Source organism: Geotrypetes seraphini, chromosome 6 (genome assembly GCF_902459505.1).
Source record: "Geotrypetes seraphini chromosome 6, aGeoSer1.1, whole genome shotgun sequence".
NCBI lineage: Eukaryota > Metazoa > Chordata > Amphibia > Gymnophiona > Dermophiidae > Geotrypetes > Geotrypetes seraphini.
In genome coordinates this window covers 221,437,090-221,460,841 of record NC_047089.1, presented here as the reverse complement: position 1 = coordinate 221,460,841, position 23,752 = coordinate 221,437,090, and the positions used below count along the sequence as shown (strand labels likewise).

The 23,752-nt window shown below is 44.4% G+C and overlaps 1 protein-coding gene across 4 annotated transcripts in view; it reads left to right on the top strand.

The window, feature by feature from the left end:
• Positions 1-23,752, top strand: part of BIN3 (bridging integrator 3) — an 89,240-nt gene that overhangs the window by 35,407 nt on the left and 30,081 nt on the right. For all 4 annotated transcript variants that reach the window (XM_033949532.1, XM_033949530.1, XM_033949529.1 and 1 more), the window contains 4 exons: positions 967-1,007; positions 1,325-1,386; positions 18,493-18,629; positions 18,844-18,884. In XM_033949532.1, coding sequence (XP_033805423.1) covers positions 1,359-1,386; positions 18,493-18,629; positions 18,844-18,884 — 206 coding nt within the window. In that variant the 5' untranslated portion in view covers positions 967-1,007; positions 1,325-1,358. The remainder of the gene's footprint in view (positions 1-966; positions 1,008-1,324; positions 1,387-18,492; positions 18,630-18,843; positions 18,885-23,752) is intronic.

Genomic DNA, 23,752 nt, shown 5'->3' with positions numbered 1-23,752 from the left:
GAACTCCTGGTGTAGACAGTATCCCAGCTATCCTATGTAAGTACTGAAGTGGAAATGGGAAATCTGAGTCTTCATATCTTGTGTCTGGTGCAGAACTATTGCAAGGTCCTTGGACCCCATGGTTCTTACAATTAACCAGCTCCTTGAAACAATCCTGACTTTTGGGGAAGATGGTTTGTGTTGGTTGTGGGGTTTTTTTTGGGGGGGGGAGAGGGGCATAGAGAAAGCATGATAAGTCTTCAGTATGGTGTCTGAGAGTATGATCTTTCTCGGCCCCCAAATGGTAGGGTGCTAGAGAAACTGCTTTGTTTTTCAACTTGGAGACAGATGCTAGTGTCCTCCGTTTTGATTGCAGACAGATGAAAGAAATTTGCTGGGTTTTCAAACCCATTTATGGGGATAATGCTGGTTGGTGAGAGATGTAGGGATAGGGGATGAAATAATCATAGCACAGATAACCAGATTTATCAGGAAGTTAGTACTTCCAAGATGAACATAGATTATAATACAGACACTTAGCGCAAATTGAAATTGGAGTAGTATGAATACAGTGCACGATACTAAATATGGATGTATATATTTATGTGTGTGTATAAGAAGGTATAATATGAATAAATATGATATTTTATATAAGTATGAGCAACTAGGTATGTATAAGCAGGTAGACTGATTATATATTATTGGCGGAAATAGGAACGAGGATTGATTATGGTTTAAGAGGGCTGTATTGAGAACCAACTCGGAAAGCGCTAACTCTATATTGTAACACCTTTACAAAAGCACAAGTATTGTAACACTGTTACAGAAGCTTATATAAACCACTCTGAATTGACTCCCCCAGTCATTAGCAACAGTATAGAAGCTTTCAATAAACAATAAAGCCTGACATGGGAAGAGGGTTGTGTGCTAGGGGGAGGGAATGGCTAAGCTTCTCATGGAGTATTTTTTTTTCTCCTTATGCTGCAGGTAGAGAGAGATTTTGAACGTGAATATGGAAAGCTGCAGCAGTGAGTATTGGAGCCACAGTAATGAAAAGGATGTAGGAGAGAGAAGTAATGCAGGATAGCTTTCTAATGAGGGCTGGTGGGAAGACATAAGGATGTGGTAATTCCCAATATCTTATGGCAGGGAGCCACAATAATAACAATAATAGACCTGTTCCCTGATGAGTGGCCAATGCTGGGGCAAGACTGTATGATACAGGCATTGGTGGCTCTTCTAGAATGAAAATGCGGGCTGTCTCACCGAGTGAGGTAATGCATGCAACAGGTAGGCAGGATTCACATGGTCCCTCATACCTCATATTCTGTTTACCTCATTGTAGGCTTGAAGATCAAACCAAAAAGCTACAGAAACACATGAAGAAGAGCACAGAAGCAGACCTAGGTGTGTAAGCAATTTTTGTCTGTATGGCAAATAGCAGAAAAAGAGAGATTCGCTTACAGATAGATCTGCATGTGTTCTTCAGTGCAAAGCCTGGGGGCCAGTAGTGGTCCTTGAAGGCTTCTCGAATGGCTTTCATAAGACTGACTTTTTTTTCCTGCTACTCTCTGCCTCTCTAACCAAGTTCATGATAGAAAGAGGAAGAGTCACATGCTTGAAGAACATAGCATTTCTCAGTAGGTGAAGAGAATGCATTCGGAAATGTCTTCAGGGGTTTTTTTTTAGGTATAAACAAGATATGTCCAATAAACAGTTTGAAGTTGGGTCGGTGGGGTGGATGCCATTAACACACACGATCAACAGTGTCTTGATCTCGCATGGAAAGATATGCGGGTACACTCCTTCAGGTCATTGGATCCAAAGTGACCCTGACTTAAAAATTAGTGAAGATCACTGGACTAAGGCACGAGCAGACACAAATGGCAACAAATTCAGCTGATTTGCTCTACCATTTCCTGAAGGGTGTGAATCTGACCTTGGCATAGAAGAGTGACTGGTCCTTGTATTTTTCTTTTATGGGCAGCGGGTCCATTCAGCCCTAGGTGAAATGATAATTGTGAGAATGAGCCTTGTGTTGCTTGTATGACCATCACAATTGCCTTCACAAACCCCTGAGTTTATCTTTTCAGTTTTATTTCCTGAGGCATCATTAAGGGCTTTTGTGGTGGTGGTGGGGTTTTCTATTATAAATCAAATACCATTTTGGCAGCTAGAGAATGACACAGGGACAAATAAGTCCCCGTCCCTGCAGGAACTCAATTTCCCTGTCCCGTCCCCATGAGTTTTGTCCCTGTCCCTCTCCCTGCCCCATTCCTGTAAGCTCTGCCTTAACTACATAAGCATCGAACACTTATGATTTTAAAGTGTTTGAGACTTGTGCAGATGAGGACAGAGCTTGCAGAAATGGGGCAGGGACACGGGGACAGGGAAAAATTTATCCCTGTGTCCAACCATAGCTACAGATTACTTAATCATGTTGTGGTTGTGCTGCTAAGTGAACAGAAATTAATTGACATTAATCTTGCATTAACCAGCTCATTCCTGTGTTGTAGGTCAAGTGAAGATTGGTTTCACTTGCTGTTTTCACTCTCCAATTAGTTACTACTACTGCTATTTAACACTTCTGTAGTGCTGAAGGACGTACGTAGCGCTGTACATTGTGACATTAAATAGACAGTCTCTGCTCGGAAGAGCTTGCAATCTAACTTAGACAGACAGACATGACATAGAGGGTTAGTGATGCAGAACCCAAGATGAGAAGAGTTAGGAGTTGAAAGCATTCTCAAAGAGGTGAGCTTTTAACTTGGACTTGAACTACCAGAGATGGAGCCCAGCATAGGGATTCAGGCAGTTTGTTCCAGGCATAAGGCACAGCAAGATAGAAGGGACAGAGTCTGGAGTTGGCAGAGAAAGAGAAGGGCATCGATAAGAGAGACTTACCAGTTGAGCATAGCTTGCAGTGGAGGAGAGAGAGAAGTGAAGAAAGATAATGAGGGGCAGCTAAGTGAATGCTTTTGTAAGACAGTAAGAGGAGTTTGAACTGTATTTGGAAATGGACGGAAGCCAATGAAGTGACTTTAGGAGAGGGGTAATGTGAGGATAGCGGCTCTCGCAGAATATGACTAATGCAGCCAAATTCTGGATGGATTGAAGAGAAGAAAGATGGTAGAGTGGAAGACCTGAGAGTAGCGAGTTGCAGTAATCTAAGCATGAGGTGATTAGGGCATGGATAAGGATTTTGGTAGTGTACTCGGACAGGAAAGGTTGGATTTTAGTAACATTATACCTCAGGATAATATTTGACTCCTCTCCTTTGCTCAGATCCAACAAACCTCTAAAACCTGTTGCTTCTTCCTGTCTTAAATTACCAAAATCTTACCTCTCCTCTCTTGAGTACACTACCAAAACCCTTATCCACGCTCTCATTATCTCTCGCTTAGACTACTGCAATGTGCATCCATCTCTCTCCCTTTTAATCTGTTAAAATGTTCATATTCCATGAGAGCTGCCACGCTCACGTTACCCCTCTCCTCAAGTCACTTCACTGGCTCCCATCCGCCTCCGAATACAGTTCAGATTCCTCTTACTGACTTACAAGTGCATTCAATCTGTACCCCCTCAATATCCCACCTTACTTTTCTCCCCCTATGATCCTTCCCATGAACCATGTTCATCAGGTAAATCCCTCTTATCTGTACCCTTCTCCTCCACTGCCAACTCCAGACTCTGTTCCTTCTTTCTTGCCTTCTATATGCCTGGAACAAGCTGCCAGAGTTAATATGTCATGCCCTGTCTCTAGCAGTATTCAAATCCAAGCTAAAAGCCCACTCTTTTGAAGCTGTTTTCAACTCTTAATTCCCAATCACTGTCCTATACCCTATACCTATACCCGTTGTATTATTCTGCCAGAAACTTCCCAACTTGTAATGTCCTGTCTGTCCAAATGCTTGCCAAACATACTCCTTACTCAACTCATGTTTGACGAACTACTTCAATTTTTTGAGACAGTGAACAGACAAATTGATAGTGGAGAACCTGTAGATATTATATACTTGGACTTTCAGAAAGCGTTCGACAAGGTTCCACATGTAAGAACATAAGAACTGCCATCTCCGGATCAGACCCTGGGTCCATCAAGTCCGGTGATCCGCTCCCATGGAGACCCAGCCAGGTGTAACCTGGCGAAAACTTAGTCACCTGTATATCCCTCTATGCGCCTTTCGAGGAGATGTGCATCTAACTTGCCCTTGAATCCTAGAACGGTGGGTTCCACAGTAATCTCCACCGGGAGAGCATTCCAGGTGTCCACCACTCGCTGTGTGTAGTAGAACTTCCTGGCATTTGTCCTGGGCTTGTCCCCCCTCAGCTTCAGTCCATGACTTCTTGTCCTAGTCACATTTGACATCATAAATAACTTTTTGTCCTGCTCTATCTTGTCGATTCCTTTTATTATTTTAAAAGTCTCAATCAGATCCCCTCGCAGTCTCCTCTTCTCAAGGGAAAACAGCCCTAGTTTTCTAAGTCGTTCTTTGTAGTTCAAGTTCTCCATACCTTTTACCAGCCTTGTTGCTCTCCTCTGCACCCTCTCGAGCAGTTTTATATGCTTCTTTAGGTAGGGAGACCAGTGTTGGACACAGTATTCCAAGTGCAGTCTGACCATTGCTCTATAAAGCGGCATTATGACCCTCTCCGATCTACTCGTGATTCCCTTCTTTATCATGCACAATATTCTATTTGCTTTCTTTGCTGCCGCCGCGCATTGTGCTGACGGTTTCAGGGTCCTATCTATCAGTACCCCCAGGTCTTTTTCTTCACTCTTACCCAGAGTTGCACCAGACATGCTGTACTCATGCTCCTTGTTCTTTCTGTCTAAATGCATTACCTTGCATTTTTCCACATTAAACTTCATCTGCCATGTCTCTACCCATCTCTCTAACTGGCTCTAGTCTCTCTGTAGTTCCTCGCTGTCCTTTTGTGATCTGATTGTCCGACATAGCTTTGTGTCGTCTGCAAACTTGATGATTTCACTGGACATTCCTTCTTCTAGATCGTTGATGAAAATATTAAATAAGATGGGCCCAAGAACTGAGCCCTGGGACACACCGCTAGTCACTTTCTCCCAGTCTGAGAGCTTCCCTCTGCATTCTGTTTTCCAGCCATTTGCCTATCCACCTTAGTATATCTCCCTCTATTCCGTGGCTTTGTAATTTCCTGAAAAGTCTTTCGTGTGGAACTTTGAACGCTTTCTGGAAATCCAAGTATATTATGTCCACTGGTTCCCCGTTATAGATTTGTTTGTTTACTGTTTCAAAGAATTGTAGTAAATTCATCAAGCATGACTTCCCTTTCCTGAAGCCATGCTGACTGGCTCTCATCAGGTCGTGTGTATCCAAGTAACGGACTATGCTATCTTTAATCAGTGCCTCAACCATCTTTCCAGGGACAGACGTAAAACTCACAGGTCTGTAGTTGCCCGGTTCTCCTCTTGATCCTTTTTTGAAAATTGGGGTGACGTTCGCTATCTTCCAGTCGTCCGGTATCTGTCCAGTTCTAATTGACAGGTTGGAAAGGTTTTGCAGTAGTTCTCCGATTTCTGCCTTCAGCTCCTTTAATACTCTCGGGTGAATTCCATCCGGTCCAGGGGATTTGTCACTTTTAAGTTTGTTGACCTGGTAGTATATCTGGTCCAAATCCACTTCTAATGTGGTGAGGCTGTCCTCTATTTCTCCCTTGAACACTTTCACTGTTTCAGGTATTGATGTAATGTCCTCCTTCGTAAAGACAGACGCAAAAAAGGAGTTTAGTCTGTCAGCAATTTGTTTGTCATTTTTGATGCACCCTTTTCTTCCCTGGTCGTCCAGCGGACCCACTGCCTCTTTTGCGGGTTTTTTCCCTTTTATGTATCTAAAGAAGGGCTTGAAGTTCTTGGCCTCTTGCGCTATTTTCTCCTCATAGTCCTTTTTGGAATCCCTCACCGCCTTGTGACATTTCTTCTGATCGTCTTTGTGGCTGTTCCAGGCTTCAGTAGTTCTTTCGCGTTTCCATTTTTTAAAGGAGTTCTTCTTTTCTCTTACAGCATCCTTCACCTCTTTAGTAAGCCTTTGCTTTTATTTTTCCGTCCTTTGGATATCTCCGGAATGTAGAGATTTTGTGCTTCCATGATAGTATTTTTGAGTAGGGACCATGCCTGATCCACCGATTTAATTGCGTTCATGCTTTTCTTGAGCCGTTTTTTTACCATGGCTCTCATGCTATCGTATCTTCCTTTCTTAAAGTTGAGGATCGTGGTTAAGGTTTTGATATGTTTCCCCTTCCCGATGTCAAGTTTAAAGTTGATCATGTTGTGATCGCTTGTCCCTAGCGGGACCGTGACTTCTACTTCTCCCTCTATTACAAGGCCATGGAATAGAGGGAGATATACTAAGATGGATAGGCAAATGGCTAGAGAACAGAAAACAGAGAGTGGGCATAAATGGGAAGTTCTCAGAATGGGAAAAAGTGACTAGCGGTGTACCCCAGGGCTCGGTACTTGGACCCATTTTATTTAATATTTTCATAAATGACCTGGAAGAAGGAACATCCAGTGAAATCATCAAGTTTGCAGACGACACAAAGCTATGCCGGGCAATCAGATCACAGAAGGACAGCGAGGAACTTCAGAGCGACTTGAATCAATTGGAGAAGTGGGCAGATAAATGGCAGATGAATTTTAATGTGGAAAAATGCAAAGTGATGCATTTAGGCAGAAGAAATAAAGATCACAAATATAGTATGTCAAGTGTAACTCTAGGAAAGACCGAACAGGAAAAGGACCTGGGTGTACTGATAGATAGGACCCTGAAACCATTGGCGCAATGTGCGGCGGCGGTGAAAAAAGCAAATAGAATGCTAGGCATGATAAAGAAGGGAATTGAGTAGATAGAGAAAGTTATAATACCGCTCTACAGAGCCACCTGGAATACTGTGTCCAGCATTGGTCTCCTTACCTAAAGAAGGATATAAAACTGCTAAAGAGGGGCAGGGACGAGCAACAAAGCTACTGAAAGGTATGGAGAACCTGGACTACGAGGAACAACTTAGGAGACTGGGGTTGTTCTCCCTTGAGAAGAGGAGACTGCGAGGGGATCAGATCGAGACTTTCAAAATACTGAAAGGATTCGACAAAATGGAGCAGGGAAAGCAGTCATTTATAATGTCCAATGTGACACGGACAAGAGGACATAGACTGAAGCTGAGGGGGGATGGGTCCAGGACGAATATCGGGAAGTTCTGTTTCACACAGCAAGTGGTGGACACCTGGAATGCTCTCCCAGAGGAAGTAATTGCAGAATCCACCATTCTAGGATTTAAGGGTAAACTAGATGCAATCTCTTTAAGAGTGGCATAGAGTGATACGGGTAAGGGTAAATTAGATGCACATCTCCCTTGAGAAGAATACAGTGATATGGGGGACTAAAACTATGCCAAAAGGTGTGGAAATGGGCAATACATCACAGCACCTTCCTGAAAGCAGTCTACATTCAAAGAGAGAAAAACTGTCTGGCGGACAAATTGAGTTGTCTTCTGCAACCTCATGAATGGACACTCAATTCCTCACCTCTCCATCACATTTTTTTCTCAATGAGGGACTCCTCAGATAGATCTCTTTGCCTCTCCCCACAGCAACAAACTGCCTCAGTTCTGCTCCAGGATATACTGTCCTCTCCGCCTCGAGGCAGATGCTTTCCTTCTGGAATGGACAAATCATTTTCTCTATGCATTCCCTCTCATTCTCAAGACACTTGTCAAACTCAAACAAGAACATGCCACCATGATTCTGATAGCTCTTTGGTGGCCCAGGCAATCTTGGTTCTCCCCTCTACTTCAATTCAACAGCAGGGAGCCAATACTTCTACCAGTTTTTCCCTCTCTGCTTATACAGAGTCAGGGGTCTCTACTTCATCCCAAACTGCAGTCTCTACACCTGACAGCTTGGTACTTCTCAACTTAACTGCCATTCTACAGTTTTCTCAATCTGTACAGGACATTTTAGAGGCTTCCAGGAAGCCTACCACTGGACAATACTACAATCAGAAATAGACTAGATTTTTTGCTTGGTGCACCATTCATCACATGGAGCCTCAATCTACCTCCTTGTCTTCAGTTTTGGATTACCTGTTCCATTTGTCTCAATCAGGACTCAAATCCACATCCATTCGAGTCCATCTCAGTGCGATTGCTTCTTTTCATCAGCCTATCGAAGGGAAATCCCTTTCTGCTCATCCGGTAGTTTCCAGATTTATGAAAGGTCTTTTGATCCGGCCGCTGCTCGGTGGAAGGAGAGCAGCCAGCCTCGTGCGATCCAGCAGGAGAGGAGCGTGGGAGCTCTGCTCCGCCCCCCTCCCGACGCTACAGGACCCCCCGACGCCTTAAAAGTTGAAGCGCCACCGGAGCGCGGCCTTTTGATCCGGCCGCTGCTCGGTGGAAGGAGAGCAGCCAGCCTCGTGCGATCCAGCAGGAGAGGAGCGTGGGAGCTCTGCTCGGCCCCCCTCCCGACGCTACAGGACCCCCCGACGCCTTAAAAGTTGAAGCGCCACCGGAGCGCGGCCTTTTGATCCGGCCGCTGCTCGGTGGAAGGAGAGCAGCCAGCCTCGTGCGATCCAGCAGGAGAGGAGCGTGGGAGCTCTGCTCCGCCCCCCTCCCGACGCTACAGGACCCCCCGACGCCTTAAAAGTTGAAGCGCCACCGGAGCGCGGCCTTTTGATCCGGCCGCTGCTCGGTGGAAGGAGAGCAGACAGCCTCGTGCGATCCAGCAGGAGAGGAGCGTGGGAGCTCTGCTCCGCCCCGCCCCCCTCCCGACGCTACAGGACCCCCCGACGCCTTAAAAGTTGAAGCGCCACCGGAGCGCGGCCTTTTGATCCGGCCGCTGCTCGGTGGAAGGAGAGCAGCCAGCCTCGTGCGATCCAGCAGGAGAGGAGCGTGGGAGCTCTGCTCCGCCCCGCCCCCCTCCCGACGCTACAGGACCCCCCGACGCCTTAAAAGTTGAAGCGCCACCGGAGCGCGGCCTTTTGATCCGGCCGCTGCTCGGTGGAAGGAGAGCAGCCAGCCTCGTGCGATCCAGCAGGAGAGGAGCGTGGGAGCTCTGCTCCGCCCCCCTCCCGACGCTACAGGACCCCCCGACGCCTTAAAAGTTGAAGCGCCACCGGAGCGCGGCCTTTTGATCCGGCCGCTGCTCGGTGGAAGGAGAGCAGCCAGCCTCGTGCGATCCAGCAGGAGAGGAGCGTGGGAGCTCTGCTCCGCCCCCCTCCCGACGCTACAGGACCCCCCGACGCCTTAAAAGTTGAAGCGCCAACGGCGTGCAGCCGTTCGGCGTGCCGTCGAAGGCGCACGTCCAAGGCGTGCACCTTAGCACGCACCTTTGCGAAGCACCGGAGCAAAAAGCACAACTCCAGAAGAACAATAAGTACTCCCTAAAATTAGAAGCTGCATGTTTAGACTACGTACAATCGTTTACTGCAGGTTTATTGCCGGTCCAGTAAGAATAGCCAGCACGTACAGACTGATACTGCATGTAATATTATGTAAACGCATGTAATATTATGTAAACGCATGTAATATTATGTAAACGCATGTATAATCGCTAGCTTAGCTTAGTAAACATAATAATACATAACCGCAAGTACAACCAGCTAATGCATGAATACTGCATGTAATATTATGTAAACGCATGAATACTGCATGTAATATTATGTAAACGCATGTATAACCGCTAGCTTAGTAAACATAATAATACATAACCACAAGTACAACCAGCTAATGCATGAATAGCCCGCAACCGCATGTACAACCTGTTATTGCAAGACTTGTCCAACTAATGCATGAATACTTAATATATGTTACTGTGTGACCTGATACTGTTTGCACAACCAACCACTGCTGACTTTACCCACATACGCTACCGTATGTCCCCCTACTTAACCTGCACTCACAATTTAACTCAGTTCCCTACACTCAACTTACTCGTTTACACAACCAGTCTCACTCTACCTCTCTCTAGCACCCACGGACGACCTCTGCCAATAGTCCCTACCTCTCACAACCCGAACAGCACTCCTTACCACACAATATGGCAATCTGCTATAAACAACAATTACTTTTAGGGATTCTATACCTAATATGCTCTAAATGCTGGGGCAATGAAGACAACTCCCCCCAACCCATGCACACCTATCCCATCTCCTGGCTCAGACCAATCGAACTAACTAAGCCCTCCAACCCTCTCCATCCCCTACACAACCAGCCAAAACAAGTCCTTCACCAAATCACAGTACTAAACACAACCCGCAAATCACGCAAGAACAAACTCGGCAACAGAAACATAAAAAAGCTACCACACTCTGAAATCCCTACAGCAAACAATTATGAAAACATTAAGGGATACTACCTAAACACCCGCTCCGTGAGAAACAAAGCCCACATATTAAACGATTGGATACTACAAACAAAACCTGATCTCCTGTTTCTGACAGAAACATGGATGATCTCTGACACTGACACTATCATGAAAGAAATCCTACCTCTGGGATACAAAATTATCCCACTATCAAGAAAATGGAAAAAAGGAGGAGGACTAGCGATCATCTTAAAAGATCACTTTGACTACACCAAGACCGATTCCAAATCCTCAGACAACCTTGAAATACTAACTTGCAAAATCACTAACGCACAGTTAGAAGAATCATTAATCACTACTCTATTCTATATCCCACCCAAAAAATGGTCAAGTGCAAAAGAGGAATTTGCCGAATTCCTTACCTTATCTAACCTAAAAGGTACATACAACTTACTTCTGGGAGACATAAACACTCACCTAGAACAAAAGACAAAACCAGAAACAACAGAAATCACCAACCTCCTAAAGTCACTGGACTTTCCAAACCCAGACACAGAAATAACCCACGAAAAAGGTCACAAACTAGACTTAATCACCTTCTCCCACAAAGAAATTATAGCCCCCATAATACAATATCACTCCAGACCCTGGGAAAAATGTATTTGGTCAGACCACTACATTGGCAAGTTCAATCTACACTGGCTAAAAAAGAATACACAACAAAAAAACAAAAACACCAACACGAACAAAATTACCAGCCGAGGCATCATCAACCAAACCGAATTTTGGACCCACTACGAGTTACAGCCCATAATCAATGAAACTCATGACTTCCCCACAAAATGGGAAACTTACAGCAAAGAACTCTTAGACCAAATAGCACCATATAAAACATACAAAAAGAAAAATAGACCACCAAATGAATGGTTTGACTGTGAACTCCTAACCACCAAACAGGAACTAAGAAAATTAGAGAGAATCTGGCAAAAAACAAACAACGAGTCAGACAAGTCAAACTGGAAACAAAAAATGATAATATACAAAAACATGATCAAAGAAAAACGCACTAAACATTATGCAAAAAAAATTGGTACTTCAAAAGTAAACAGCAAAGAATTATTCAAACTAGTAAAAACTATAACCGACACAACACAAATATTAAAAAAGGACACTGAGCCCACTCCATCGGCTCAAACCCTAGCCAACTACTTCCAAAATAAAATCACTGAATTAAATGTAACTCTACCCACATCCACAACAGATGCCCTTCAATTCCTGGAACCTCATGACCAAGACACCAGAGTAGATATGATATGGGACCACCTCGAACACCCAAACTGGCAGCAGTTCCTAAATCTATTTAACAAATACACCAAATCCAACTGCCTACTCGATGCATGTCCCCCTAAAATCATGTCAGTTGCCCCTCTAGAATTTAAAAAGGAACTCTTTGCATGGCTAACATCTGCTCTTGCAAACGGAACATTAAATAAAAAAATGGGACACATACTAATCACACCAATCCCCAAAGACCAGAAAGCGTCCTCGGCTCTTACATCCAATTACAGACCCATAGCAAGCATTCCCCTCTTCACAAAGATACAGGAAGGATTGGTCAACCTCCAACTAGTCAACTACCTGGACAAATTCAACCTCCTTAGCGAACACCAATCAGGATTCAGAAAAGGATACAACACAGAAACTGTCCTAGCCTCCTTACTGAATCACCTTTATGATCTCTTTAGCAAAGGCAAAAGCGCACTGATCCTACAATTAGACCTCAGCAGCGCATTTGACCTGGTAGATCACGAAATCATGCTACGGTGCCTTGAAGCAATGGGAATCACAGGAAAGGCAAAGAAATGGTTCCAAGAATTCCTGACAAACAGATCCTACCAGGTAATCAGCAATGGAAACTTCTCCAAACCATGGAAAAACCTATCAGGCGTGCCTCAAGGTTCCCCCCTATCACCCACTCTTTTTAATATCTATATCGCCTCCCTAGGTCACCTACTACAAAAACTAAATTTAATACACTACATTTACGCGGACGACATATCCATCCTTATACCGTTAAACGACATCACAAAAGAAATTGTAGATAACCTCTCAACCACAATGACCGAAATCAATAAATGGACCACTAATTTCAAACTAAAACTAAACGCAGAAAAAACAAAAGTCTTCCTGGCTAGTCCTAATGACACTATTACGAGAACATCGCTAAAAATAAACAACCACGAATACCCAATTTCCAAAAACATAAAAATACTGGGTATCACTCTTGACACTCACCTAACTATGACCGACCACACAAATTCACTAGTGAAAAAATGCTTTTACACGCTATGGAAACTAAGAACCATAAAAAAATACTTCGACCCTACATCATTCAGGCTCCTGGTACAGGCACTGACCCTATCCCTCCTCGACTACTGCAATATCATCTACCTGGGCATCCCACAAAAGACAATAAAAAAACTGAAATTAATACAAAACACCGCCGTCCGCCTAATTTTCGATCTAAGAAAAAACGACCACATCAGTCCCTACTATAAAAAGCTGCATTGGCTTCCAATAGAAGCGAGAATTCTTTTCAAATTTGCTTGCACCTGTTTCAAGCAAGCCTGGGGACTAGCACCATCATACCTACAAACTCACTTCAGCCTACACAACCCCACTAGAACGACCAGAAATAAAAACATCTTTGCTTACCCAAAGATTACAGGCTGCAGATACAAATCCTTCTTGGACAGAACCTTTAAGTTCCAAGCGAACAGACAACAAATTTGGCTGAAAAACCACATAAACGAACCCAATACGACTTATAGTGCATTCCGCAAATCGATCAAAACCGCCCTATTCGCAAAATTCATTGACTAAAACAGCCCCCTCCCTCACTAGGACTCCTCCCCAACAAACGCCCTTCTCTTTCTCAAGAAGCCCCTCTTTTTCTGATCTCCTCTAACCTTAGGACTCCATCTGATGGATGTCCTAAATCTCTCAGACACTCCTTGCCCATAGATCTCCAATTTAACACGCAAGTTTCCCATCCAGACTATCGTACTACATTAAGACTCCTTGTACGGTATTATATTTAGACTTTTATATGCTATTGTATTTAGACTCACTGTATTCTATACTATGGAATTTAGACTGTATTATATGTTATTGTATTTAGACTCACTATATTGTATCGTAAGTCGATCTATGACACCGATTTGTATTAAGATTTTTGCTATTCGCTGAATGTCCAGCCTTCTTAGAATGTAAACCGCCTAGAAGTCGCCTGACTATGGCGGTATAGAAAAATAAAGTTATTATTATTATTATTATTATTCAATGTCAAACCACTTCTCAAACCTCCTCCAGTGGTTTGGGATCTCAATGTTGTTCTTGCTCAATTGATGAAGCCTCCTTTCGAACCAATGGATTCGGCTCATCTTAAATATCTCACTTGGAAAGTGGTTTTTCTCATTGCTCTCATGTTTGCCTGCAGGGTCAGCGAGCTACAAGCTTTAGTTGCAGACTCACCTTTCACAGTATTCCATTATGACAAGGTGGTCCTCCGTACTCATCCTAAATTCTTACTTAAAGTAGTTTCAAAATTTCATCTCAACCAATCCATTGTACTTCCAGTGTTTTTTCCAAAGCCAAATTCTCATCGTGGAGAAACAGCTCTTCATACTCTGAACTGTAAGTGTGCTTTGGCTTTCTACTTGCAATGCACTCAACCACAAAGATCTGCTCTTCAACTTTTTGTCTCCTTCGATCCAAACAAGTTGGGACATCCAATTTCCAAGTACACCATCTCCAACTGGTTAGCTGCTTGCATATCTTTCTGCTATGCTCAGTATGGACTGCATCTACAGAGTCGAGTCACAGCCCACAAAGTCAGAGCCATGGCGGCATCAGTGGCTTTCCTCAGATCTACTCCTATTGAGGAAATCTGCCACATTCACTTCTCATTATTGTCTGGATACTTTTTCCAGACAGGATGGCCATTTCGGCCAGGCAATATTACAAAATGTATTCTCCTAAATTGCCAACACTCCCCACCATCCCTTTTTGGTTAGCTTGGAGGTCACCCATATGTGAGAATAGGCTGCCTGCTTGTCCTGGGATAAAGCACAGTTACTTACCGCAACAGGTGTTATCCAGAGACAGCAGGCTGCTATTTTCACAACCCACCCTCCTCCCCTGGTTGGCTTCTCTGCTAGCTATATGATTTGAGGAGACGCGTGCCCTGCAGTGGGCGGGAAGGCACTCACGCATGTGCAGTGCGGCAGTCGCAAACTTTCTAAAGTTCTACAAGCAAGTCTGCTTGCGAAGCTGCTGCATCCAGGCTCCATGGATGACATCACCCATATGTGAGAATAGCTGCCTGCTGTCCCTGGATAAGACCTGTTTTTCCTGCCTCCCCTAGCCAGGCCAAGCATATACAAATGCCGGACCCACAAGCCTTTACCTTAGTTCTGAGCCAGCCAGTCGCTGCCTGGCTGGCCTGGAACTTCCTCTCTGACATTAGAATTGATGTCGGGGGGGGGAAGACTTGTGGGCCCGGCGCTTGTACATGCCAGGCCTGGCTCAGGAAAGCAGGGAGAAATCGGCTGGGGGGGGGCAAAGGGAGAGAGAAAGAAAGACAGGCAGGCAGGGGAGGAGAGAAAGAAAGACAGGCAGGGGAAGAGAGAAAGGGAGACAGAAAGAAAAGGGGAGGGGGCAGAAAGAAAGAAATCTTGAATTTACAGAAGGAGGAAGTGTAACCAGAGACTCATGAAATCACCAGACAAAAAGGTAGGAAAAATGATTTTATTTTCAATTTAGTGATCAAAATGTTTTCGTTTTGAGAATTTATAACTGCTGTCTATATTTTGCACTATGGCCTCCTTTTACTAAACTGCAATAGTGGTGTTTAGCACAGGGAGCCTATGAGCAGCAGGAGCAGCGCGGGGCATTCAGCGCAGCTCCCTGCGCTAAAAACCGCTATCACGGTTTAGTAAAAGGGGAGTGTTCCGCCACTTATTTCTTTCAAATGGGATGATCAGTGACACTCAGAAAAGCACACAGACAATATAAAGCATAAACAATCACACTTTATTATACATATATATATATAAGAATAAAATAGAATAACATCACCGTGCGTCTGGGCAACACCATCCTTCACAATCGGGAATCCTGGCAATTGATAGGAGGGTCGACACGGGCTGCTGTCCCTTGGTTGCAACGAAAATGGATTCTAAGGTTAGAGGCAAGTCCCGTCTTTTATATTGGGTGAAAAGCTGGAAAAGCTGCTGGGTTCTTAGTAAAGCATAAACAGCTGGTCTTGCTCTTTTGTTCTCTGTTTTGACAACACCTAGGTCAAGGAGGTCAAGATAGCAGATACTTGTTTGGTTTCCCTGTCCTTTTGATGTTACCCAGGAGGTGTTTGCAGAGACTGGTTTTCCCATCTGGCTTTACTGATGTTATTTGAGAGACACGCAGGCAAAAGGAAGTCAGAATGCCAGAGAAGCAGACTTTGTGGATTTCAGTTACCCCCCCTGGCCAGTCCTTTTGATGTAATCAAGGAGGTGTTATAGAGACCGGTTTGCCATCTGTCCTTTTGATGCTGTTTGGGCAACTCCCAGGTCACAAAGGTCAAGATACTTGTTGTGGAAACCTTTGAAGTTGTCTTGGCAACACCCAGATCAGATAAGTAGACTTGAGGAGACATATCAGTAGTATGCAGAGCTTCAGTTACCCCCCTGGCCATCTGCATAACAGGGAGGGGTATATTTGTCTATTTTTGTATAGTTGTTGCTAAGGTGACATTGCATATTTTAAAGTCATCTGCCTTGACCACTGAAAACCCCCCGGAATACAAATGATAATTAACATTTTCTCTGCGTATCGTGTACTTTGTGTTTTTTTTTAATTTTATTGTTGGTAGAAGTAGCTTGCAAGCCAAAAAAGTGTGGGCACCCCTGGTCTACACCAAAAGCCACATGAGATAAGACCTAAAGAACCTATATATGTCTACCCTAGACTAGAGGGTTGAAAGGAAAGATTTGATAGACATTAGTCAAATATCACAAAGCTGCCCATTTCTTTCTTCTTACTGCAATATCACATGTTTTTTTTCGATCTCTTGGTTTTATCTTCATGGATCCTTTGTGCTGTTCTCAGGCTTTTTCATACATTCATCGCCTTTTCTGCATAGAAATGTTTTCTGGATCTATCCCCTTTTCAGCCTTCTCTGATGATATCTTATTCTAGAAATTGAGTTTATTCTACAGACCACATTCAGTGATCCAAAGAGATTACAGGAGCGCTGCCAAAACTTCAGATCTTGGGGGAAACGTAAATGGTGTGATCCCCAAATGGATAAATGTTTTATTGTGGCCAAAGAACATTTCAAAGTCTTTGAAGTCTTGGTCACTAGCTTGCACCAATTGAGCCTGGTACATGGCTCTGGAGGCAGCTCTTCCTGCCTAATGCCATGGGTAGGAGGGAGGGGAGAACAGTCTTGACTCAAATAGGAAGTTACTCCATACAGCAACAGCTCTTGACATAGTTTGCATTGTTCTTTCTGTTTTACATCTGTTGTGTCCAGAAGCACATCCACTGTGCACACACACCTCTGCAACTGGCACTGCCACAGCAGGAAGAAAGGATGGGGATGCAGTTTAAACAGACATAGTAAGATGAGAAGACTGAACATATTTGAGGGGGATTGTGGCTTCAGCCAACAGAGTAGCTCTAGGCAACTGGAGGTGGTGGGTTTACTTAATGAGAGAAATGCTTGCATATGATATAGCTGGTATCCAGCTATCCAGTCCTGTGTGTTAATTAGCCGGGGAAGCCCTGATTACTAAGTTTAATCTATACGTATGCTAGGAAGGTGAAAACGCTGATCCTGTACATGTATTCACATATACCGTATTTTCACGCAGATAATAATAATATTAATAATAATAATAACTTTATTTTTATATACCGCCAGCTATCTTGCGACTTCTAGGCGGTTTAAAAGAGATTGTGAATACAATAAAAGAAAATGTAAATACAATAAAGAGAAGCTTTACGTACAATGAATTAAGGAGTTTAGCAGTGTACATCTCAAGTGTAAAACGCGCACACGGGTATAGCGCGCAGAAACCACGATTTTATGTACAAAAGCTTTTGTATACCGCGCTCACGGGTATACCGCGCATGCAGCCCGACTGTCCTTTCGCCCTCCCCGACTCTCCGTGCGCTGTCCCGACTATCCGTTCACCCTCCCTGACTTTCTGTGCACTGCCCCGCCTCTCCGTGCGCTGTCCCGACTCTCCGTTCACCCTCCCTGACTTTCCGTGCACTGCCCCGACTCTCCGTGCGCTGTCCCGACTCGGTCGGGTTGGGCCCATGTGCCTCAGGCCGCGCCCCCAGGTGGGACCTAAGGCTCCAGGGCCTATTCTGATTGGCCCACGCGCCTTAGGCCCCACCAGTAGGCGGAGCTTTGGGACGGATGGGCCAATCCGGCCTCATTCCGTCGTTGGCTGCCTGCCGGACAGGCGGGTTTGGCTCCCGTCTGTCCGGCCAACTACCAAAGGTACGGGGAAGGGGGTGGGGGTGTCGTGGGGGTCGGCCAGGGGGGTCGCGGGTCGGCTGGGGGGGCGGTTGGAGGTTCTTGGGGGGGGGCGGTCGTTGGAGGGAGGGGGGTTTGCGTCGAGGGCAGGAGGGCCTGGGATCCCTCCTGCCCGTAATGTAGTGCGGGGTGGGGGTAGGGTGTCACCGTGGCCAGGAGGGTTTGGGCTCCCTCCTGGCCCGATATTGTCGGGGAGTTGGGGAGTCGGCCGGGCAAGAGGGCTTGGGCTCCCTCTTGCTCCGATCGTGGATGCGGGTGCGGGTGGGAGCACGTGCGAGCGGTCGTTTGGGGTGGGGGTGCGAGCGGTCCTGCTGGGGGGGGTGAATCGGGCGTCGGGCGGGGTGGGAACTATGTAAAAAAAATTTTGTATACCGCGCTCACGCGTATAACGCGCGAGGGGTATGCGCAGTAGGTAAAAATGCGTATAACGCGCGCGTTATATGCGTGAAAATACGGTACATCTCTTGTGCTAAAGTGCACACACACACATGTCTTCGCACTAAATGGTTTTAGGATGCTTTGTTTTCTGTGTTCATTGACCTCCGTTTAATTTATTTCCGTTGCTTTCCAGCTATGTCTAAATCGGCTGTAAAGATCTCTTCAGACCTGCTTTCCAATCCGCTTTGTGAGCAGGACCCAGTGTTTCTTGCAATGGTGACAGCTTTGGATACAGCTATGAAAAGAATGGATGCCTTTAACCAAGAGAAGGTAAGAAGGTTCCCCCCCCCCCCTCCCGGTGAGAAATGTGTATTTTACAAAGAAATTGAAGCATGTAATAGCAAAATGGATAGGGCTTTCTCTGTACAGTGCTGTGGCAGATGGAGGAGATAACAGGGTTTCAGGGCAGGGAGTCATGTTGTAATGGGACCTCTCAAATCCACAGGGTCTGAAGTCTTAATCTGCATTTATCTGTTTGCCTCAGGTAAACCAAATCCAAAAGACTGTAACAGACCCACTGAAAAAGTAAGTAATAAACATTTCTTCACAGATGGAGGAAAAAATCATTTCTGACTTCAACTACCTGTTCAGTTAAACATGAAGTTAGAACCCAGCAACTGCCAATCTGTTGCATGCTTACAGAAACCGCCATCCTGCTTCCTGTGTTCGATTCTAACAAATAGCTCAGAGTCCTGAGGGCTCCTTCAGCCGGAACCAGAACTCCTGTCCTTTTAGCCTCCCTTCTGCTCTGTCTCTTCCTTCGATGGCTTCTCTCTGCTAATTGTATTTGATGTTCCTTTGCTTTAGTCTGCTGGAATGTTTCTAATTTCCCTTTCCTGGTGGGTGGACAGAGTTGAACATGTGGGCACAGATTGTGGAATGGTAACATTCCTGAGCACCGCTCAGCACTGGAACCTATCTCCCAATGATTTGCAGAATCTCTCCCTCTTTCTCTTTTTCAGTTCATTTCAAAAAGACTTTATTGGCATAATAATTTATACGTGTTCCCAAAAGTAATGCATTAGGTAATAAAGTACAAAAGAGAAATTCTTGGGTTTAGTTCTGCTTCTGAAAAGTATAGTCTCTGGTCATTACTTTTCTGGCGTGGTGGTGGTATGCAACATTTTTTTGTACTCTAGCTACTGCTTCTCTAAATATTGAACTAAGGCCAGTACTGGGCAGTCTTGCACGGTCTGGGTTTGTATATGGACATTTGGGGGGAGGATGGGCTGGAGAGGGCTTCAATGGCTGGGAGGGTGTAGATGAGCTGGAGTAGGTTTTGAAGGAGATTTTGGCAGTTGGAATCCAAGCACAGTACCGGGTAGAGCTTTGGATTCTTGCCCAGAAATAGCTAAGAAGAAAAAATTAAAAAAAATTGAAATTGAATCAGGTAGGGCAGACTGGATGGACCATTCTTATTTGCCATCATCTACTATGTACTATGTTCCTCTGGATTATACAGAGCTTTTTATTTCTTCTTTTGAATTTCTCTGTCAGCTTTGGGAAATGTGTATCTGTCTTTCTGTTTTGTATGGTATGGAAGGAATGTATTTTTTTGTATTCTGCTGGTATTGCACTGCATGTAGTCTGGCAGCTTGAGGTTTTTCTCTTCAGTCGTTTTGAGTGCTTGTTTCTATTTCTAATTAATATTTCTATATTTGGTGATGGGCTAACTTTACTTGGCATGTGTAGCGGAGGTGAGAGATTCTCCTAGCATCTAGGTCAGGGGTGAGCAACGAGGGCTGCAATCCAGTCGGGTTTTCAGGATTTCCCCAATGAATATGCATGAGATCTATTTGCATGCACCGCCTTCCATTGTATGCATATGAATCTCATGCATATTCATTGGGAAAATCCTGTTCAGTTGTATTTTCAGGATTTCCCCAAGGTGCATGCAAATGGATCTCATGCATTTTCATTGGGGAAATCCTGAAAACCCGACTGGATTGCGGCCCTCGTTGCCCACCCCTGATCTAGGTTTATGTGGGGATCTATATTAGGCCAGTTTATCCTATTTTCTAGGAGATGTATTGGTGTTCTAGAACCAGGGTAATACCTCTTAAATTGATTTTTGCATATACTGTGAAAATACCGTATTTGCCGGCGTATAAGACGACTGGGCGTATAAGACGACCCCCCAACTTTTACAGTTAAAATATAGAGTTTGTTATATACTCGCCGTATAAGACTACCCCTTCTTCCGCACACCTTCTGCACAACAAATAAAACTTAAAAGAACATCAGAATTTATTTCAACAATTTTAATTCAAATGTTTACTTACCCCCTCCCCCCAGAGCTGCACAGACCCGACATGTGCACGCATTCCTATAGCAAAACCTGGTTTATTTATCTTTTTAAATAAACTGGCTAAGAAAAGACCTTATTATCACCAGACCCCCCACAGTTAGGAAGCGGAGCAGAAAGGATAAAGCCCGCCGGCGGACCCACTACTCACCGGACGAGCCGGAACAGCGCTCCGTCTAACCACCACATCCCGGCACCGGCTCCCCTCCCCCGTAGCACGCCTCGCTCTCCGAACCCCAGGGCGAGCTTAACCCGGCCGGCAACACGACTTCAATCCATCGCGCGGGCTCACTGGTGGGCGAGCGAGCTAAGTCTCCTCTCATTGGTTGCGCTTTGACGGCCCGCTGCGTGGTAGGCGGAGGCAAAAGGTGAGGCGGGCTGGTGGGCGGGGGAAAAGTGCAGAAGGCGGGGCCCCCGGGCTCTGGTCTGAAGAAGCAGCAAATTGTACCCCTCCCACACCAGTTGGGTTTTGTAAGCAGAGCCGACCCAGGGGCGTATCGTATAGAACGTGATTCTGGCTCCAGATCCTCCTGTTTGCTAATATTTATAGGTGAATAATGATTTCCATTATTTGGGGAATTAGCATCGTTTATGTCAGACCAGCTTGGATCGCTAGTAACAGTGCTTAAACCTTTAGTTATTAAGGTTTCCTTTAACAGTATTAGAAGTCAGAGAAGTCAGACAGGAGGTAAGGAAGGAGATGTTAGGGCATGTAAAGTAAGGGAATGTAAACAGTACCCGGCGTATAAGACGACCCCCGACTTTGGGGAGGATTTTAAGGTACTGAAAAGTCGTCTTACGGTAAATCTCATCCCTTTGTCAGAGTATGGGTAACAATTCCCATTCTTATTGCTCTATGTTTCTCTTTTTCTCTAATTTCTTATAGTTCAACCCACCTACCCTATGTTTGTCTGGTATTGTCCGAGTCTAGTGTGCGTTGAGTTTTGTTGGGTACCACGATTTTTAATTTGTACATCGCTTTGAAATATGATATTGCGATTAATCAAATTTTTAAATAAACTTGAAACCTGAAGGGTATGTCAATCTTCTGTGGCACAACCTCAGCACCCTGGGGTTGAGCACCTGAATAAATTCATATAAACCGTTCTGAGCTCTCCTGGGAGAACGGTATAGAAAAATAAATAAATAAATAAAATATGTAGAAATTTTTCTGTTTTAGATCTTGGTGCTGTTTTTTTAATGGGAGATTTGCCTTAAAGATACTGAGCGTATATTTTGTATATTTTGCCTCTTAGTGGAAAAGAATATGTTTTCCTCTGTGGTTATGCAAGAATTTACATTATGAGAAGTAACCGAAAACTTGTTAATTCTGCTCTGCACCCATTGTTAAAGTATCTTGAAATGTTTGTTGCACAGCTCAATAGGTGTAGGGTTTCTGTGAGGATCTGTCTCCCACCATGGCCTTCAGGTATCACTTCCATCTAGTGGTGAGAGGAACAGTTTGAGAACTGTGGGAGTCGGGGTTCAAATTAGAGAATGACACAGGGAAAAAAATTTGTTCCTGTCTCCGCCCCGTCCCCACAAACCATCTGATCCCATCCACACAAGCCTCTATTTTATTAAAGTATAAAAATAAATAATATTCTGTACAATTGTCATTTTATAAATCAAAGTTTTGGCTGCCGAACTACAGGAAGAGATCTTCAGCTGATCTGTTACTAAATTATGGGAGATTAGAATCAAAAGTACTCGCTCTGAAATATACTTCAATCCTAGTACTATAGCAAAAATATTCTTGTGTCTAATATTAAATATCTAATTATTTGTGTTGTGCACAGTAACCACCACCACGATCATATTATAAAATTTAATTTATACTGACCACGATTTATTGGGAACCATCATTGCTCACACAGGTTTCCTGCTCCTCCATTAAACCAACAAATACACTCAATTTTTGCCAAAAATCCTACAATAGAAACAACGTAACGAGGCAATACAAGTCACTTCAGGGTTTGTTTGAAGGGCGCTCAGGGAACTACACCTATGTTCTCAACTCACAACCAGAATCATGTGATCATAATATAATATAATATAATATAAGTGAAGGGTACTCTCAGTGTGAACCATCAGCGATAGGAGTCCAGCTCCGACACTTCACTTCTGGGTCAAGGCGGAAAGCCGCCACCCCCACACCATCATCGAGCACCCTGGTGTGCTACAAATTAAGTAATTCAATAAATCGTTCAAATAATAAATCAGTGAGTAAATCAAATGTCATTCAACAAAAAATACCTGAGCGACCCCCGCCCTCCAGCCGACCTCTTCGTTTTTGCTTTCGTCGGGGGTCAGGTTCCTGAAGTAGGGCTCCTCCCCGAAACCAGCGTGGTTGAACCTTTTCTCCTGGCGCGGTTTTTGCTCGTTAATGTGTGAGAAGTGTCTCAGATAAGTATTTTTTTCAACTTGTATGTGATCTTTTGATTTTGCTGAATGTTTTTGGGGGGTCTGGCTGGCAGGGTTTTGTTTGGGGGTCGCTCAGGTATTTTTTGTTGAATGACATTTGATTTACTCACTGATTTATTATTTGAACGATTTATTGAATTACTTAATTTGTAGCACACCAGGGTGCTCGATGATGGTGTGGGGGTGGCGGCTTTCCGCCTTGACCCAGAAGTGAAGTGTCGGAGCTGGACTCCTATCGCTGATGGTTCACACTGAGAGTACCCTTCACTTATATTATATTATATTATATTATATTATGATCACATGATTCTGGTTGTGAGTTGAGAACATAGGTGTAGTTCCCTGAGCGCCCTTCAAACAAACCCTGAAGTGACTTGTATTGCCTCGTTACGTTGTTCCTCCATTAAACCAGACAAGGGCAGAATATTCTGTGTTCAAAGTGCTAAGTTAAATCACCAGCATGGTTCAATCAATTATAAACTGAAAAAATTAAATAAAAACTTATCTTGATTCCATGTTGTGGACGCTGAAATGTTGGTAAATCGGGTCAAAAGATTTGTGCTCTCAAATAAATCATCCAAAGGTCAAAGAAACAGTCTTATTTGTCTTGTTCAGCTCAATGCCGCTGTTTGCCAATTCAAGCTGAGTTTCGCAATCGTCTTCA